The sequence below is a fragment of the Pholis gunnellus genome (assembly GCF_910591455.1).
Source record: "Pholis gunnellus genome assembly, chromosome: 2".
Classification (NCBI taxonomy): Eukaryota; Metazoa; Chordata; class Actinopteri; order Perciformes; family Pholidae; genus Pholis; species Pholis gunnellus.
In genome coordinates this window covers 24662054-24682781 of record NC_136536.1, presented here as the reverse complement: position 1 = coordinate 24682781, position 20728 = coordinate 24662054, and the positions used below count along the sequence as shown (strand labels likewise).

At 40.4% G+C, this 20728-nt stretch overlaps 1 protein-coding gene across 2 annotated transcripts in view; it reads right to left on the bottom strand.

The window, feature by feature from the left end:
• The window catches only part of LOC306704700 (paired box protein Pax-7-like), a gene marked incomplete at both ends in the record, with an annotated part of 81122 nt that overhangs the window by 14937 nt on the left and 45457 nt on the right, over positions 1–20728 (bottom strand). For both annotated transcript variants that reach the window (XM_079171190.1, XM_079171191.1), the window contains one exon: positions 19737–19936. In XM_079171190.1, coding sequence (XP_079027316.1) covers positions 19737–19936 — 200 coding nt within the window. The remainder of the gene's footprint in view (positions 1–19736; positions 19937–20728) is intronic.

Genomic DNA, 20728 nt, shown 5'->3' with positions numbered 1-20728 from the left:
TCAGAGTGTGTGTGTGTGTGTGTGTGTGTGTGTGTGTGTGTGTGTGTGTGTGTGTGTGTGTGTGTGTGTGTGTGTGTGTGTGTGTGTGTGTGTGTGTGTGTGTGTGTGTGTGTGTGTGTGTGTGTGTATCTGCTCTTTGGGTTACTTACCTTTACACAACTAGTAACTAAAACATGTATGTATGTAAGTATGTGTAGAGTTGATGTAAATTGTGCTATTACACATACTCATACTATCTTTTTGATTCCAGAAAAAAACAGCAAACCATGAGAGGCTTCTTGATGGGAAATGCATCATGTACACCACAGCAAGCCGCTGTCTTGACAGATAGTATCCTCAACATGCTCGTCACTGACATGAGGCCTCTGTCAATGGTTGAAGATGACGGCTTCACTAAAATGATCCACACCTTGAACCCTGGTTACACGCTGCCCTCCAGGACCCACTTCACAAAGCTCATGGAGAGAAAATATGAAGAGACATTCAAGGAAGTGAAGACTGCAATAAACACCAACAACAGCAAACTTGCTCTCACCACTGATGTATGGACAAGTGTAGCAACTGAAGCCTACCTCGGTGTTACATGCCACTACATCACAGATGACTGGGACATGCAGTCAATCTGCCTCACCACCATGCCACTGCAGGACAGACATACTGCATCTAACATTGCAGAGTGGTTGGAGCAGGTAGTGGCCAGATTTGAAATTCCTCCTAGCAAAATCATTGCCATAGTCCATGACAATGGTGCTAATATTGTGGCTGCGGCAAATATCCTGGAGGAGAAGCATGGGTGGTCCTCTGTCCGTTGCACTGGCCATACTTTGCAACTTGTGATCAATGCTGCGTTGAAGCATCCGAGCATTGAAAAAGCTGTCGGGGCTGCAAGATGTCTGGTAGAACATTTTAAGAAAAGCGAGCTAGCCAGCAGTAAGCTCAAAGAAAAACAACAACAAATGGCCACACCTGAGCACAGCCTCGTTCAAGACATAAGCACAAGGTGGAATAGCACATTCTATATGATAAGCCGACTGCTTGAGCAAAGGTGGCCTGTAACAGCAACACTGTCCGACAGCTCTGTCACCCAGAGAGGCAAAAGGTACCTGGATCTGAAACCAGACCAGTGGAGCCTGCTGGAAGAACTTTCAACAGTCCTCAAGCCTTTTGGATGTGTCACTGTGTTCATGAGTGGACAGAAATGTGCGACAATATCAGCAATACCTCCACTTGTGAAGGGGCTGTTGAAGTCCACCCAGAGTGCTGCCTACGAGTCAGCCCCGCTGCGGGGTTTCCAACTCACTGCTGTGCAGCAGTTGCAGGAGAGATGGAAAAGGGAGACTGCTTTCTCAGATAGAGCACCAAACACAGTCATTCTTGCGATGGTCCTTGACCCAAAGTTTAGGAAACTGAAGTGTCTTTCACCTGATGAAGTCCTACATGTTCAAACTAAAGTGCAAACAATGGCACTTGAAGAGAGAAGGAAGATGGATGTGGGGCAGCATGGCAGTTGCAGTGTTACCTCCACCGATACTACAGCTAGTGAATCAACACCTCTAGCCACTCTACTTGACTCACTCCTTGGTTCTGATGGTGAAGAAGAGGATGGAGCAGGCGATGCTGAGGATGCCCACATCCAAGTGAGGAACGAAGTCCTCACATACTTTGGAGAAAAGAGCCTTGCCAAGGAAGAAAACCCATTACTGTGGTGGAAGGCTAACAATGACAGATATCCCATGTTGGCCAGGCTAGCCAAGTCTTACCTGTGTATCCCTGCCACCTCAACACCATCTGAGCAGCTGTATTCTGCAGCAGGAAACAGCCTCCAAGAAAAGAGCGAGCCTGGGCCAGGAGCATGTGGACATGCTCACATTTTTGCATTGCAATGCAAAGTGTCTGAACAAAGAGAGTGAGAGAGAGTGAGTGCATGTGTGTGTGTCTGAGTGCGAGAGTTTGTGAGTGTGTGCGTCTGAGTGTAGTGTAGAGAACAAGTTCTGACGTTCAAACAAATCCTGTTAAGTTTTCTGATTTGTATTTTTCTTTATTTTTCATAAATGATTTATTGTTCTGACAGCTCAGGTCCCTTTAGTGCACTTTATTTAAAAAAAGCCTATATTTTTATTATTATTATATTATTATTATATATATATATATATTATTATTATTATTATTGTATATTTGGCAGATGTAAAGCATATATTTGTATGTTCTTTTTTTTATTACTGCTCAAAAATTATTACTGCTCAAGGATGTTCAAGGAGCAACTTACCTTTTACCTGTGCATTTTCTGGCACAGTTCTGTTGAATAAAGGGTTGGAAATTAATGCTTTTTTGTTTTTTTATCCGATTCATCGATTAATCGAACAAATAATCGACAGATTAATCGATTATTAAAATAATCGTTAGTTGCAGCCCTAAATGAGTGCTTCTTTTTTATTGATGTCACTGTGTTTCCAGATCTCATACACATTGCTTAGTTGAGTACAATGTTATCACAACAGCTACAAAATAATGACAAAACTAAAACCCCAAAATCATCAAACAAATTAGGTAAAATGGGTTTACTGGCAAAGTTGAGTTATTATCGACGGGCTGCTGCGACCTTCAAGTGACTGACTGGGGGAGCAGAGACCACTAATGAGGTATGTCTGCTAGCACATTTACTGATCATTGACCACCGTTGACTGCACAAGCAATGATCAGAATGTTATCAAATAGACTACACTGGCTAGGAATAGGAATTGGATTATTGAAAATGATTAAGGCACCCTCATATCTTAAGGAGCTTATAGTACCATATTATCCAACTAGAGAGCTGTGCTCCATTAATTCAGGGTTACTTGTGGTTCCTAGAGTCTTAAAAAGTAGAATGGGAGCCAGAGCCTTCAGTTATCAAGCTTCTGTTTTGTGGAACAAGCTTCCTGTTTCAGTCCGGGGGGGCAGACACACTCACCGCATTTAAGAGTAGGCTTAAGACTTTCCTTTTTGATAGTGCTTACAGTTAGGGCTGGCTCAGGTTTGCCTTGGACCAGCCCTTAGATAGGCTGGTATAGGCTTAGACTACAGGAGGACTTCCTAGGATATACTGAGCTCCTCTCTCCTCTTCTTCATCTCTGTCTGTATGAATTGATGTCCCATTAATGCTCATTACTAACTTTACTTCTTACAGAGTATCTGTGTTTTCTCGCCTCACAGGTTCCTGTGGATCTGGGTTATACCTGCACCTGGTCTTGCCTCCTGCCGTGGTTCTGTCATACATTCAATGTGTTGTAATTACATTGAGTGTGTTGTCATTCTGTTATGCTGTTCTACACATGACATCTATTGCACTTCTGTCCATCATGGGAGAGGGATCCCTCCTCTATTGCTCTCAGCAGGTCTCTTGCTCTTTTTTCCCCGTTAAAGGTTTTTTTTGGAGGAGTTTTTCCTGTTCCGATGTGAGGATGTCAAATGTGTACATATTGTAATGCCCTCTGAGGCAAATTTGTAATTTGTGATTTTGGGCTCTACAAAAATAAATTGAATTGAATTGAATTGAATTAACCAGAATGCCATTGAGATGTGCCTTCTTTATTATCTGATATTTCTCCAGCCAGACATTCTGAGCTGGTGGAAAAATCAACACACCAACTCATGAAAGAACCGGAGAATGATTTTGGAATAATAACATTGTAATACAAAATTTAGAAACATTGTGTTGATCCTAAAAGGTGGTTTTCATAATTGATTGACTAGAAGTATTGCATGATTGTAATTTGGAGGTGTTTTGCTCAAACCAGAAATGCTGCAGGCTGATTAACAAGCTTACTGAATTACTGAAATGTAGTCTTGCTAATTCTTCTGTCAATTTAAATGCCTTTATCAAGCTATGTCTGCTTCTATGACGAATGAGTAATAATTTCAGTTTTGGCCAATGGGTTTGACCCATGGGGAAGGACCACGGTTTTCGATTATTTTATTGGCTTAAAATTCTGCCTAACAACTCAAAGAACATATCACTACACTGCCCACACTCTTCCGGATTCAGATCTGTAAGAAATGCGCAAATCGGCCAATCACAGGCTGTGTGAGGTTCAATTGCATTCCGTAAAACTGAAATTCAGATGAAGATGAGCCATGTTTTACAGGTCTTTATATGGCCCAGGCTCTCATGATGCCAAACTGCTGTGTTAGATAGATTGAACACTATTAGTGATAAAAGAAGTGAAATATATAGTTATATAGTATATAAAAGTACAGTAAAACAGCTATATCGGCTGCTTCCAAAATCAGAATTGACGTTGGCTGACCTCAGCTGACCTGTACACCGGCCTTGATTTCTCAGGCATACTTCACTATATCAAAGCCAATTCTTTTTTTAAAAGGACTGCTGACGTGTTGTGATATGATTTGGGAGAGTTTAGGCCTGCATGTGCATCATTTCAAATCAATAAAAGTGCTTTTTAGGTGAAAATGTTCAATTTGAGCTGTGTGTAACATTCGTTTCAGCATTTACCAGTAACATATACAATGATATGTACACATATTAACAAAGCTCACATTTATTTGTGTTATTTTGAAATTTAAATTATTCAAATAGACCTTGTAGTTAGAGATTTACACTCTCTTTGGGTATGACATTTTCGAGCAGAGGTCTCAAAATAGGCCTAGGGTTTAAGAGGTTGAGGGGACAGTTTATGATGTAATGGACAGTAGTAAGTGTGTAATGTGATTGTTTGGTTTTCCAGCCCCATGCCAGATCTAAGCAATTTAACTCTAAGTAAAATACTGTTTGGTGACTGCCAAAGCTTAGAAAACAGACCCAGTCAGATGTTGTATATCTACATGTTTGCTACTTACACCAGATCAACCTGACCAGACATTGACCAAACATACAGCAAGAGTTAATCAGCAAAAATCTGAGCTTTTGTTGATACGTAATGAATTTGAGATAAGAGGATTTGCTGTATGTAAGTCAAGGTCACTCAAAGGATGAAAGGTAGTGGAGTATAACACAAACACATATAAGGTGATAAGCCTTCATTTCAAACAGTTTTGGAAATGATAGTGACTGATTCCAGCAACCAGCCACTCGGCTGGGTGCGGGAGAAGATCGTGTTTCTTACTTGCTTCAACAAAGAGATTCCAGGCTCTTTCACTTTTGGGTGAGGTTCCCTTTAATTAGAGTATACAGATAATGATATAAGTTATCTTCCTGGTCTCCCTCTGGTGTGTCTTGCTTGCGGTAAAAAACGTGTGATCTCCCCATCACCCATGCATCATTAGTTGTCGGTTGCACCTGTGCTCCCATATATCAATTACCTGCCACACTAATCCACACTGCCACCCGTGGTCATCCTGAGGTAGGCTCCAAATATATACAGATAATATATCCAGACCTAAACACCGGCCCCTAATTGTGAAGGTATGCACAACTACATTAAGCAAACAAGGAGTCATAAAAAACAAAAAGTCTAATTTCTTTTCTTCTTTCTTCTGCGTCAGGGGTTACCAATGCGTGATCCCATGTTAGGTCATGACCTTTACAGATGACATTCGCCATTAGGTCCCTTAGGACCTGTAGATCTTCTGAGGAAATGGGCTGTGGATTTAAGGGTCTTAGCCAATCCAACTCTGGCTTTCGAAGAAAGTCTGGGCCCAAAATCCACCTCCTACATGCTAGGAAGTTATCCACTGTCAGACCTCTGAAGTTCTTTGGTTTCATGCAGCGGTCCACTTTAAGCTCTGCCACCTTCTCCAGATCCAGTAGCCATCCTGTCCATTGTTGTGAGAATGTCTGGAGAACAGGGTCATCCCAGGACATGTTTTTTCTACACCTTTCTTGCAACAACAATTTTGGTAGCAATGTGAATGGTGAAAAGAATCCTAACGGGTCATAGATGGAACTGACGATTGAAAGAATACCACGTCTTGTATGTGGTCGTTTCTTCACTGTAGACTTGAATGTGAAAGTGTCACTTTGGGCACACAAATTCAATCCAAGAGCCATCTCTACAGGCAGGTTGTCTGTTCAAAGTGCAGTTGCCTGTTTGTTTTGGACCGCTTTGCTTCCGGAATAGAGGACAATACAGCCTGACTATTGCTTGTCCATTTTAACAGCTGAAATCCTCCCTTTGAGCATGTCAGTAAGGTCCATTACCAACTGCATTGCTTCTTCCTCTGTGGGCAAAGATTTTAGAAAGTCATCCACTTTGAAGGGTAAGTCCATGCAGTAATGACCTTCCTGCAAACACTTCTCCAAGATCTCCATTAACCTCAGGTCATCCATTGACATCTCCTGCTTCTCCTCCAGTGACTTTTCATTGAAATCCTGATTATACTGGGACACCAACAGCTCTTCCAGTCTGACAAAGAAATATCCTATTGGCATATATGGTTGAGCAGCTTTTCTGACAACAACCACTATTGCCCCTCAAAGGACCGTTGACAACCCACCCCAATAGTGTCCCCAAGGCATAAGGTCCATCATCTTGGCTGTTGATTATTTCCCAGGGTTCCATTCATTTTGGTGCATTAGTCCCGATCAAAATTTCAACATCAGCGTTCAATTCTGGGATACTGATTTCTTTCAGATATTCCCACCTTTCAATGTCTCATTGATTAGGGATGTTGCCTTTTGAGACTGGGATCGTTTCCTGTGTAAATGTCTCTGGGAGCTCAAAGAATTGGTTATCATCCAATTTAGACACCTTCAGTCCTGCAAGTATTGGCTTTCCACAACCTTTTCTTGACCCATAGTGCGCAACATGATGTTGGTCTTTGTACCCTGCAGATTCACTTTCTTCATAAGACGGTTAGTACAGAAAGTTGCTGTAATTCCAGGGTCCAGGAAGGCATAGGTCTGCAGCACCTTATCACCTTTCTTAGATTTCAACTGCACTGGGACAATCAAAAGAGTACAGTCTTGGTCTCGGGCCCCTGTAAAACCACATGCCTGAAGAGATACTAGTGCACTATTTACTGGGATTTCCTGCGGTTTGTGAATTTGGTCTTTGTCCTGGATATTTAGAATAGTTGGGTGTTTTAGATTGCATTCCTCACAGGTCAAACGACTGATGCACTCCTTGCTCATGTGGCCGGCATCTAGATAATGGATCCGACTCTTGACAATAAAGGCAGGATTCTGAGGATGACTCTTAAGCTGTTACAGGCGGCTTTGGTGTCTTGTGCACTGTGGGCTTAGTTTGGTTGGTAGCTGTGATGGTTGTTGTAAAGCTACTTCTTTTGATGTTATCCCTGGGTAGCGGTTTGCTCCTATTTATACCTGTTATTAAGGTGTTTGGTCGTGCATCGGAAATATCGCCGAAAAGTGGATAAGACAAGATTTTGACTTGCTTCCTGTTTGTGAGGTTCCATGCCGTTGTACTTGGTCCTGTAAATCTGTTTGTATATTTACTTTTGGTCGCACAACACGTGTAGATGAAAAGGGTGGCGCTTTTGAGTCTTGAACCACAGTCAGGCACTCAGAATTAGCATTTTCATAATCATCATCAACATCATCATCATTTGCATCGTCATTTGCATCATCATCAAGTAAAATTCCATTTCCCTTCAGCCATGTGGATATTTCTTCAATAAATATATCATTGACAGCTTTTTTTGAATGAAACCATGCTTCCTGCTTTCAGGATTTCAGCATTTGTTGTGATTTTTGTCTTTATTTTGCCTGCTTGTACAAAATTGCATTTCCTTTCCTTATGAAGCCTTTCCATCACCATTAATTCCTTTCAAAGTTAACTTTCTTGTTCTTTTTTCAGTGGCATCACATTTTATTTCTGTGGGTTCAGTTTCAACAGTATCAAAATGCATATCATCCATTTTCAACCAATTGTTTTATGAGAGGCGCTTCCACAAATGCTGCGCTATGTTGAGAGCGTGCGCACAGCCTGTGCACTTTGTTTGTCCACAAAACACACTCATGATCACATGACAAGTTGAGCTTTAATCTTTTCCTTCGATTTGCATGAAATCATAGAAAGGCCACATAATTGATAATGTCTTTGATAATCCTCGGAGCAGCCCACTACCGCGCGTACAGCGCAATGCCAATTCAAACAAGCAATGTCAAAGATCCATACAGGAGTCTGTACTAACCGGGGATCTCCTTTGCCCGGTGTCCGTGATTTTTCCTTCCTTTTCGTGGTGATGATCGATCCGCCCTCCTTCGGAAGTCAAGCGGATAGCCCCTGCAGCGTTGCCTTCCAGGTGTACGTGTGTTCCAAATGATTTCAATTCTCCAGGTGAGATCAGGTTTTTACTTGTATAGTGACTAATTCCAGCAACTAGCCACTCGGCTGGGTGTGGGAGAAGATCGTGTTTCTTACTCGCTTCAACAAAGAGATTCCAGGCTCTTTCACTTTTGGGTGAGGTTCCCGTTTAATTAGAGTATAGGCCCAATCCCAATCTCCACCCTTACAGACTTTGAGGCAGGCTCCCGCGAAGTCCGTGAGGGTTTAGGGATGTCACACTGTCAAATCATCGAGTGTTTGAGGGCTCTCTGGCAGACATTTTGAGCCCTTTATGAACGCTTTATGAACCCTTTCCATAAGTCAGCATGCTGACTTTGCCTAAGGGAATTACCCACAAATCATTGCAGTGTGACGTTAAACACGGGGTAACCAGTGGACGCATAGAGCAGTAAAAGAAAAGGTAAACAAAGAGGACGGCTCACTTGTGCTCAGCCTGTCATATTACATTCACTCAGAAACATTAAGGGTTAAAGATGGAACAAAAAATAAACTTGAAATCAGAGAATATTTATTTATTTATTCATCAAATATTTGATTTTGTCATTGAAGCCTTTTTGACAAAAACGAGTAAATAGATTATATGAAGTTACCTCATCTTGTGAGGAAAGAGCCTGGAAGATGTTCAAATCAGGGAGTACAAAGTATAAAATAAATACCCACAATTGTACATCATATTTGTTGTCGTTTTTATGGTAACGTGATATGATGCAGCAAAGTGCTGTCCCATTCCGATTTACACCATTTCAAGCCCTCACAGTTTCTCACAGTTTCTCACACTCACCCACTTACCAGGTGACGTCAGTTAGTCCTTGAGGGTTCATTGGGATTGGGCCTTACAGATAATGATATAACTTATCTTCCTGGTCTCTGTCTGGTGTGTTTTGCTTGCGGTAAAAACGTGTGATCTCCCCATCACCTATGCATCATTAGTTGTCGGTTGCACCTGTGCTCCATATATCAATTACCTGCCACACTAATCCACACTGCCACCCGTGGTCAACATGAGGTAGGCTCCCAATATATACAGATATAATATAACATAATATATAATATTTGTGCCACACCATCTCCTACATTCAGATCTGTTCCTCAGCCTTGTGCTACACTAATTTAAAACAGTATCCCCCACATCTGCTCATTTATTTATTCATTCAGCTTGGTCCTTGGTTCTGAGCTGAGTTTCAAAATACTGAGCTGAAAGATAATTTACGGATTTCAGGATGCTATAACAAAATCAGTATGTGGAAGATATATGTGCTTCAAACGAAGTGCTTATTGGATTATCAAACAACGTCTGAAACCTCCTCACTTCACGCCTGTCCAATTTCAGAATTGCTGGGAAATGTGTCCCACAATTATTATAATTTCTTTTACCTTTCCAAAACAGACAAGCTGACTGTAACGTGTTGCATGTACATGCATAAATAGAAGTTAAAGATAATTTAGAAACGTGACAGTGTTTGTCTACCATAGGGCAGGGACTAACTGATTTAATGTGTAAATGTCCCATTCATTCGCAAATATTTCACTTGCTTGTCTGTTTCGGGACAGCATGAAACATGACCAATACTAGCTGACACGACAGAACAATTCAAACTTGCTCAACTGAAAGAAATTCTTGAAGACCCCGCTCCCCTTTTCAAACGTACATGGTTTACATGGCCGAATCGATTACAGCCTGGCGGATTACAGCCACACCTAGCCTATATAACTACGGACCAAACTACACTGTAGCAGTTTATTTTTTGAAAATCAGTCATAATTTGCTTCATTATGATTTACCTCACAGTGTCAGGTTAAGCTTCTGTTGTGGGCGGATACAGCGACTGGAATTAAGGATGATGTTGGCGTCAGACAAATTTTATCACTATCTATTCCATGGAATTGTAGGTCAGACAGTAATTGCAAAGCACACAGAGCATATCAATGTAGAATGCAGAATATCTGATGCAATCAGTGGTTCTTATGCGATCAGCTTTTGCTATTTTATTGAAAGCAGAGGCCGTAATCCTGAAAATCCCAACTCTATCAGTGATAAAAAGAGGAATCAAATTCAATGTCATGAAGAAGAAATCTATAAATATACAGAGATACAATAAAAAAACAAGTGCATTCAGAACCTGATTGAACTGAAATAAATATTATATCTCATACCTTGAGTGGGGAAATAAAAAAAAACCAGCGACAAGTGACTTTGGTGTGTGACTGTGATGTTATCACAAGTGGTAAATAGTACCATCAAATATGGAATGTGGCACTGTCTTTGGACATGTTGAAGTACTCACTAATTCTGACATTTCAGGCTACAGCCACACTACTAGCTTTTCGTTTTAAAAGGCATATCTTTAGCTAGGTTTATGCCAGTGGTGGGCCATCAGGGCCAGCTAAGCCTTCTCTGCGGGCCTAAACAGAATCACAAAGTTATAGCTATTTTATAATTTAATAATTTTTTTTCCCATTAGCTTATTTTCTCATTGCACAGCTCCTGTCTTCCTCTGTTGCTCTGCTTCCAGCCTGCAGTGCTGCTTGCAGCACAGCTTGTTTTAAGGAGAGCTTTTATCCAATCAGATTCAGCCCCTATTTATCTATGTAAGAAGAGAGGCCCGATGCCCGCTAGAGAGCCTTTGCAGGTGAAGTAAATGGGGATGATATTGTTGATTGTCATAGTCTTCAACCAATCAGATCTTTAGTTTGACATGTTGGGCGTATTCTTTGACGTCCCAGTGGTACCGAGGTAGCCTCCTAAGTACGTCAGCATTAATGTGCGCCATGATTGGTCAGTGGGCCAGCGTGACTTTTGTCAAACAGAAAGCTAGCTAGCAGATCTTAGTATTTAGTAAGAGTTTAGGTTGAAACATATATAAGAGAAGTTAAGACATTTTTAGCGTTTTGCTTGGTGTAGATTTTTTTTTTTTTACCTAGTTTTGTTTTTTTAACACTCAATGGATGAAGGAGGAGGAGAAATGGATTTGGGAGTTACTGACTTTGTTAACAAAGAAAGGAGGATGGACTTTGTCTTTAAGTGAAGGCAGCTTTGGTAAGTCAACTGCTTTTGTTTTTTTACATCTGCAGCAGCGTTACTACTGTGTTCATTTGTCTATTGTGTCGTTTTTATGAATAATATGAATGGCTCGTGCTCTAGCGCTGCAGTGTTGCTGGATTGATTTGTCATGCTTGACATTTTATGTTGTCATATAAATATATGTGTGACTGGTTCTTGTCATTGTGTTAATTACATTGATTCTGACTTGAAGCATCCCGTCATCGCAGGGTTAGGTTCGGACATTTGATTCTCTGTTTGAATCAGTAGGGAACGGCTAACTGCTGTTGTTTCCCCGCTAAGCTAGTTTAGTTTAGCCTCCCCGAAGACACGTGTGGTGCCTCAGCTGTTTTTTGTTATTGTTCCGGGTTCAAAAGGTACACAGCCCATTGTCTCCTACGTGAGCGCAGTCCACCGAAAACATTATATTTCCCACAATTTAAGCTTATGCATTTTCCAAATGCACTAGTATTATTCAAACGTATTGTTCGGTTCATAAGCCTCGTACTGAACGATTTAATACAAATAGGTGTTTTGTTACAAATAGACCCACCAAACAAATAACCGTAGCTGTGGCGTCATAATGATGTTAATGTGTTGTTTGATTGTGATTAAATATGATAGGATTTTATAATCATTCCAGTGGCATCCTACAGACTTCATATTGTTGTACTGAGGGAATTAGTGCAGAGGAAATGTATCAATACATTACCATTACCTGCCACAGTAGAACAGCACAGAAGGCTCAGGTATAAAATGCACGGCCTACCACTGGTTTTTGCCTAGTATCCACACTACTCCAACAATTAATAGCCCGTAAAATTGAGACGTTTAAAATCTACTGATGCCGTTATATTTTTAAATTTGGGGGCTCTCGGGCTCAGAGGGGGTAGCATATACCGTCAAAGAAATTTACATATCGAGAGCAAAAAAAATGCATGTATACATGTTATATACCAGATTAAACAGCAACATCTGGGCAACACTATCATGTAAGTCACTTTTTACACACTGCAAACACAACTATACACAACTAATATAAGCAACTAGAAGATGTACCACAATATCACGTATTTGTCGCCACGAGTCAGCGAGCTATGCACTCCACTTCGATTTTCCATCACAAAGCTAGCGGCTACACGGCCGAGCAATAATAATAATAATTAATCAATTAAAAAAGCAATCATAATATAAATGAATAGATTTGCACTTAAGTGATGTATTTTAAAACTCAAAGTAAAAAAATATAAATAGATTAAATTAAATTTTAATTGTATTCATTGAAAAGATGAAGTTCAGCCAACAGAGCATTAGAAGAGTCGTAAAAAAAGAGCTGGCCAATCAGAGCTCCTTTTTCTTCTATAATCAATGTTTAGGTAGCACAAAGTTTACAAATCTTTACATTTAGAGAAAGCTGTCTTTACATTGAGTGCTTACAAAATTGAGACAGCAAATGTTAAATGTTAAAACCCATAAACCCTCTATTTATTTTGCAGTAAAAAAACAATTCTTTAAATACAAATAAAATTGTTATAATAATTGTTGTGAAGTTATAACAGCTTTCCATTTTTTAATTGGTTAATGTGTGGTGATTGTGATTAAATATGATAGTATTTTATAATCATTCCAGTGGCATCCTCTAGACTTCATATTGTTGTACTGAGGGAATTAGTGCAGAGGAAATGTATCAATACATTACCATTACCTCTGTGATTTTACCTGGGCACTTATTAGGCCTCTGTTTGAATATTACAGTCCCATTAACTAAATTATAACCTAAACCTTTTTTTGTAATGTAAATAAAAAGAGATGTGACTCTCAGCTGGACGCAGAGTGCTGCTGCAAAGAGCAGACAGCTGGGTCCTGAATGCATCGTAGGGAGACTGACAGTAACCAGCCTACAGGTAGACAGTGCAGTAGGAATATACAGTGTGTCTGTGGTGGTGGGAATACTTTCTTTGAAATATCTTTACCTTGTAGTAGCAGGGTGTATAATAATACAACTGTAAAATAGGTCTCACATCAGCACAGGAAACAGGGCCTCATGTTACCGTTTTATAAACATTTACCTTACATAGTTTCCTGTCTGAATCTATCCAGCCGATTGCAGCTCTTTTTTCTCTTTTTTCATGTGAATGTTCAAATATTCACACCCTCGGGCCAATCAGAAACAAGTATTCACTGTGGCCATGGCACAAGTGTTTGTACAAACTGATCACATAATTAAAACAGCAGATGTGTTTCAGGTTGTAGTGTGCTTCAGCCAGTCAACGCCTACATTTCATCAAAGCCACAGGAACTAAAGGGGCTTAACACTTTTCTACCCACTCATTCAGTCAGACAGCACCCTGGGCTCTGTTTAGTTTTCACTGAGGTAGGAGGAGAGGAGAGAGAACACTCGGAGTGATAAATAAAGAAAAAATATATCCTACAAACATTCCATCAGTGGGTATGATTTAAATTCCTCAGCTTTTCTGGCAGGTTTCTTGAGTAGGTCTTGTCTTTTATTTATTTATTTACTATAAAGCTCCTTGCTTTGCTTCTTGCCAAACTGAAGCAGCATCTGTTTTTCAGGCGTTTTCTAATTAACATCTACCCCCTACCCCCACTCTATTCCTCATTATAAGAGTGATGTAAATATATGTGCTCATCCTTTCTGATTTGTTGACATGGGAGCGCGCCAGTTGACAGCGTGCCCAGTCAAAGGGCTTAGTAATTTTAATAGCAGCTGAGACTAATATTAGGCGCCACACTCATTGACATTCAGGTGCAAAAAGCCGTGTCAACACACTGAATTGGGGGGCTGCAGGAGGAAGGGCACAGGAATGGGGGTACTTATATTTGTATCCCCTCTCTGCTCAGGCTTCTTGAGTATAATTCAACACATTTCCTCATTTTAAAATAGGTTGTTGTTAATGTCAATGGCAGTTTATGTGATAGTGGTGCAGTATGCAGGGGGCGCACGGAGGGTGTGTGTGTGTGTGTGTGTGTGTGTGTGTGTGGGGGGGGGGGGGGGGGGGGGGGGGGGGTTGAAGAGCCCCTCCTTATCTCAGGCCGACAGTTGTCAGGAATCACGGGCAGAGGCCTGAGTTAGCGAGGCAGGCAGGCCTGGGGATATGGATCAAAGAGACAGAGCTGGAGAACCAAAGCAGCTCTGATCCCCCAACACTGAAACCCACTCTATTCCATCCTTACTCGCCCGCCCGCCCGCCCGCTCTCTCTCTCTCTCTCTCTCTCTCTCTCTCTCTCTCTCTCTCTCTCTCTCTCTCTCTCTCTCTCTCTCTCTCTCTCTCTCTCTCTCTCTCTCTCACCCTGACATCAAATAGCAAGCTAGAGAACTCCACCATTCCAAAGCAGGCTAAATCTTCCTCTCACAACAAACCGGAGAAGAAATTAGAACGCAAGAGGAGAAATGTGTTCTTCTTTACTCGTGTGATGTGTTGATGTGTTGGGGTCGCTGTGGGAAGTAATAGTTTCATCTTCAGTGGCAAGTCACTAAGTTGTCTGACCTGACAAAAACGGATTAGTGGTCCAGCATACTGACTGTATCACTGAAGAAAAAAACTGGCTCTGAAGCAAAATAGATTTATGGGAATTTGTCAAAAAGTATGGTTGAAAAAAATAAATAAAAAGCTTTATTTTTGCAGGCTTTCTTAGGGGTGAGGGGGGTTGTAACAACTCTGATGGTGAAGCTGTGAAAAGGGTATCTATTTACAGGGCCATCACAGGGATGGAATTTCATACTGTCATTTTGTCTTTCTGTCAATAAGACTTGGAATTGGCTGCACACTCCATCTCCACATGAAAGTCAGCCACTAATTCTTTCCCATTCAATTTGAGAGGAGGAGGCGAAGAAATGGCTTGTGTGAATTACATTCCAAATGCAATATAGCTGTTTCAAATTGAATTATTGCCTGTCAGACGTACGGCATATGGTCTTCCTGTAATTTTGAAGTGCGATCTTAGGAAATCCATCCTACATTGTTATCTCATGTAAATGCCAGGGAGCAAGATGAAAGGGTCAATGGCTGTGAACCCATAATGGAAAAGCTTCAAAAGCTGAGACACAGAATGCAGCAGCATTCACTGAAGATGCATTTCAAGTCAGGAATGAATACTATTTCAATCAAATTACTTTACTGGAGCTGTTTTGATTTGATTTTGATGGGATTCCTTCCAGAGCTAACTCATATGTTGGTGCTCTCTCCTAACATATAACATGGATAGTAAAAGCAGTCTCGCTTTAAGCTCAGAAATACACCTGACATCTGTACAGGATAATGTAGCCATTTTAAATTCAGATTTTACTCTTTAAAATAAATCAACAGCAGGAAATTTGAAACTGAAACATATGATGAATGGTAATGTTAAGATTGAATGTACTCATAGAAGTTAGTACACATCATCAGTTTCATTTAAAGCAGCCACATTTTAATGTCTTCAAACCTGATTTTTTTAAAGTTATAGAAACCATCTTTTCCACAGTATGACAGTCTCATATATAAATAAACTGGTAAATAAACTTTTACTTCTCCCAATGATACAATTCTGCAATATATATATATGTACTTAGATATACTAATAGTCCACTATTTGGATAGTAGTTTTCCTTAATTTATTTTCTCCAAATCTAATCTGCCTGTTCTTAGGATCTTGTTGCTTGGGGTGTTCTACACGGTCCTGTGTTTGTGACTAATTGCATCTTCTTCTGCCAGTGATGTATATTGATATGAGTCAGTTGTCTATTCTACCACAGAAAACAATCCCTCCTGAGCACAAAAAGTCTAATTTAAAATGGTTATTGTTCAAGACACGAAGACAGGACACACAAACACATTGACTGCTGCCAACTCTTTGTGAATGAGACAAGCTGTGTTAACATCTAGCAATTGGTGATTTAAAGTGAAGATTCATGGCACTGCAGTCACACACTATCACTTCATGAAAACAGAACCCTATCGGTAGAAAAAATAATTTATATTAAATGATTCTTAAAGTGGTGTATATTTCACTCAATGACAATGTCTTTTATGTCCAAAATGTTCACTGTCTAATATTTTTGCATGACAAAAGCATTGGGTGTAAATCTTGAGGGACAAAATTGTCCAATATGTCGTACTTCCACAGACACTTTGAAATCGATGAAGGAAAACTACTCAAATCCACAACAGCACAGGGAAGTTTTTAGTCTGCTTTTAAACAATGTTGATACTGATCATCTCATACAATATGGCAAGATATTCCAGCTGGGACCACAAAAAACAAAAGCTGCTTCTTTGATTTAACCCTCAGAACAAGAAGACCGAAGCCAGAAGACCTACAGAGGCCTGTACTACAAAGCAGGATTTGGGGTTAGTGAGGTAACTTCAGGGTAACTCTGGTTTTCAGTTCCACGACAGAGGTTCACTTCTTACTGGGGTGTATCGACATGGTTATTTAATCTGAACATCAATCTGAGATTAGAGATCAACTCGCATAAAAGCACCGCCTACTGACCAATCACAGATCGGTATCTGGATTCTTAGATAATATTAGACAAGTACGAAGACGTTTAAGTCATAATTCAGACTGACAACAACACAGTTTAAATAGACAAATGCAGAAAGGACAGTTGGCAACAATCACTGACTGTGTGAATGTGTAAATGAACAGATTTATAATATCAATGCTTCATCTAGAGCACGATAGATCTGACTATAATTTCCTGTCGCCACTAGGTGGAGCTATTGCTGATTCTAAATTGTCATATAGATGTGTTCTGAGTCAGGATGTTATGACATATGAGAAATTTGGAGCAGATTAGACAATGTACGGCCAAGTTACAACAACTTCCTTTTTCGTGGCGAATGGTGGTTTTTTGCCGTCACACCACGGATACATAGTTTGATAACTTTTTGATCTTTGAGTAACATTTCACTGCCAAGGTCTCAAGAGCATACTGACCAAATCTAAAGTCAATCGGGTCAAATCTCTAGGAGGAGTTTGTTAAAGTACGGCGCCTTGAAACGGTCAAAAAACGTCATAAAATGAAAAATGGCCGACTTCCTGTGTGGTTTAGTGAATAACTCCAAGAGGATTTTTTGTACGTCCCATCACGTTACACATACCTACCAAATTTCATACAGCTAGGTGAAACCCAATGTTGGGGCTACTCAATAGGGGGCGCTATCGAGCCAATATTTCATACGCTGGACACCCCAATCAGACTGCAATTTTCGCAAAAACTGGCTTGCGTGCCAAATTAAAAAAAATTCCCAGTATCACAAGCACCTCATTTTTGCGATGAAACTGGCAAAGTAATAATAAACATTAGAATAACAATAGGTCCTCTGGATCAGAGCATATCTATTGCCTCCACATATCTCTCAATGTGGCAACTGCTGACCTTTAACAGACATGTATTTAAATGAAAATCTTCGACATCATTGCTTTTAAACAAGGTGCCATATAGTTTGAGCCTTCTAAGTCGAAAAACTAGAGCTGCAATATACCTTTGCACTTGCAAACTTAGATTTAAAAAAAAATGTAAAACTTTGACTAAAACAACTCTAAACCATTTTTGGCGACTTTTTCCAGATATGTATCAAGTGCACCTTGAGGCTGCATTTATTTGGCAATCAAAAGACATACATTATGAGTGGTGACTGCTTTTGACATTATTGATAATATTGTAAACCAGTTTTTTATTTCCAGAATGCAACACATATTGCCTCATATTATTTAGCTGTAATATTTGTTAACATGAAGCTTTGTGAAACACAGATAAGTCATAGCTTGTTGAGAGGATGGAGAGGGGGGGTTTACCGATGCCCACGGGTGAAGGCAAGATACAGGACAGCTAAAGACATTTCAGTGTCAGAAAGACAATAGCTTAAAATCCTGAATAAGTCTGCTGTCTGTAACGTCAAAGTGCCTGTTCAGTTTGAATGTCCAGCTTGAGTCTTAAAATGAAAAACAAAATGTTTTCTTCCTCAAAATTCATGAGAAGAGTCTGCAATAAGGTTAACATTTTCCTTTGTTAATCCAAGCTATTATGACCAACACTTGAATATAAGAATACATTACTGTATTGTTTTAACTCCACTTCAGCAAACGGGTATTGTGTCCCCAATTATGACTGCTACCTAACACCTCTGTAACAGCAAACACAGATCACAATGGTTAGTTGACCAATATTTACAGTCCAAAGTGGTTCCAGCCTGAACGGGACTTCTTCCAATCCTCCTGTTTACCATTCCACCACTGCAAGAATTGGCTGGCTAAAATCAGTAAAGTGATCCATTGAATTGAAATTGAAATGGAATGCCATAACTTACAGAAAGTTGATTGCAATCATTTTTTTTCAGCTCTGTGTAGCCATCCAGGTATATTTGGTCAAGTGAAAATCTAAACAAATTTGACTCAGGGGATCTATTTCACCACTGGTCTAAAAACCTGTTACTCTGTGTTCACAGAGAATATACATTCATTTGCAACAAACCAAATGTGAAACACAAACAGAAGGACTTCAGGATATGGAACTTATATCAGCTAAAATTCATTAGAGCAATGTCTATTAATTACAAAATGAAAGATGCTGTCTGAAATGAATGATCCCAGTCAGTAATCTTCTTCAGTCAGTAGATTATTTATTTTCCTTTTTCACCCCCTCAAGAGTATAAAGGATTTTCTCTCCAAATGTAATTCTTTGTGGACGAAAGTTCAAGCCAAAATCCTTTAGGAGCCATCTAGTCGAACAATGTAGTTAATAGCACAGACTGGGGAATGGGCGATAAAACTAATTGTAAAATGTTATTGTACCACTTCACCCAGAGGGGAGTGAGCAGTTAAAAGGAACAGTGTGTAAGATGTATTGGCATCTAGTGGTGAGGTTGCAAATTGCAACCAACTGAATACCCCTCTACTCACCGTGTCTGAGAACTACGTTGGCCATCAGGTTATGTAAAAATGTAAAAGACTGTCTCCAGAGTCGGTGTTTGGTTTGTTCATTCTGGCCTGCTGTAGAAATATATGGTGCTGCAACACGACAGACTCCGTGAAGAGGATCCGCTCACAATGTCGATATGAAGGACTCATTATTGTGCTCTTCTTTCAAAGAAGAAATACTCTCCTGTTCTGATATAACTGATGTTATTGCAGCATCTACGCTAATGTATTTTCCTTTTCTTATGTGGAGGCTAGCCACCTCTCCCCACCCTCAGCCCATGTGCAAAAGTAACACGTCCCAGATAAGTCACTGAACACACAAAGATGAAACTAGTATAGCTTGTCCATCCAACTCCCTGTAAGACACCAAACAAGCTGACCCACAAAAATGTCAGTGTAACAATTGTGCATTACAGCCCAACACTGGTGAGGTTGATCTTTAGTTTTATCTACTTTACTTTATTCACTGAGTTAATGTTACACATCCCTGTGCTTAAGTGTTACAGTAGTCCTGCAGGTCTTACCTGTGGGGAGAGTCCGTTACTGACAGGGTTGACGTGGTTGCTAGGTGCTGCAGAGCTCATAAAGGAGTCAGAGTAGCTGGAGAAGCCGTGGCGGTTTGAGGCAAGACCAAAGGCAGAGCTGCTGTCAGTGCTGGACAGACCGCTCTGGTGCATGGTGGATGGAGGCAACGGTTGGGGACGGTGAACTGTACCACTGCAATCTAAAGGGGAAAACACAGCACAGCACATAGCTGAGCACGTAAAGATACACTGGTCAAAACCTTCATTCCCCAGTCTACTGCTGGGTGCAACAACACAGATATATTTCTCCAATTGCTCAAGAGTATAAATAAGACAGGAGCTAGGCTAGCAGTTTCCCCCTGCTACCAGTCTGTGTGCTTAGCACAACCTGGATATATCTATAAACAGCAACGTCGACGGCATCGTTTTTAGGTGAGCAGGGGACCCATAGCTTTAGTAGGCTACATATGATGAAAAGCATATTGTGGATATATGTTGCAGGGAGAGGAGTACCATGTTAGTGTCCAGCACCTGAATAAATCACATGCTTTGCTTCATTTAAGGGTGCTTTACACCTAGTCTGTTTAGTTGTAACTCAGATCCGTTTCCCCAGTGTCCATTTGGGTAGAGCTGTCAGTTGACCTGCGGACCAAACAACCCAACTGAGACTGTTTGAGAAGGTGGGTCTTGGCCGACTGTGACTCCCCCTTTCTCATTAACAAAGAGCAGCAATGTAGGAAACATTCAGCTAGCAGCTTTTCATTTTTTTCCGGCTCAAACTGTCACTTTTGTAGCATAATATGACAAACGTGGCTGGTATCAGGTCATAGCCGTCGTGACTCATGGCACACAATACTTCTGTGAGTAACTTGATGACAGGCCAAGATCATTTGTGATTGTTAAATCTCTGCTCTGTAACACTTCTGTACAATCATTTTCATCTAATAGAGTGCTACGTCTCTTTAGCTCATCAAGTCACTTCAATTTCAGGA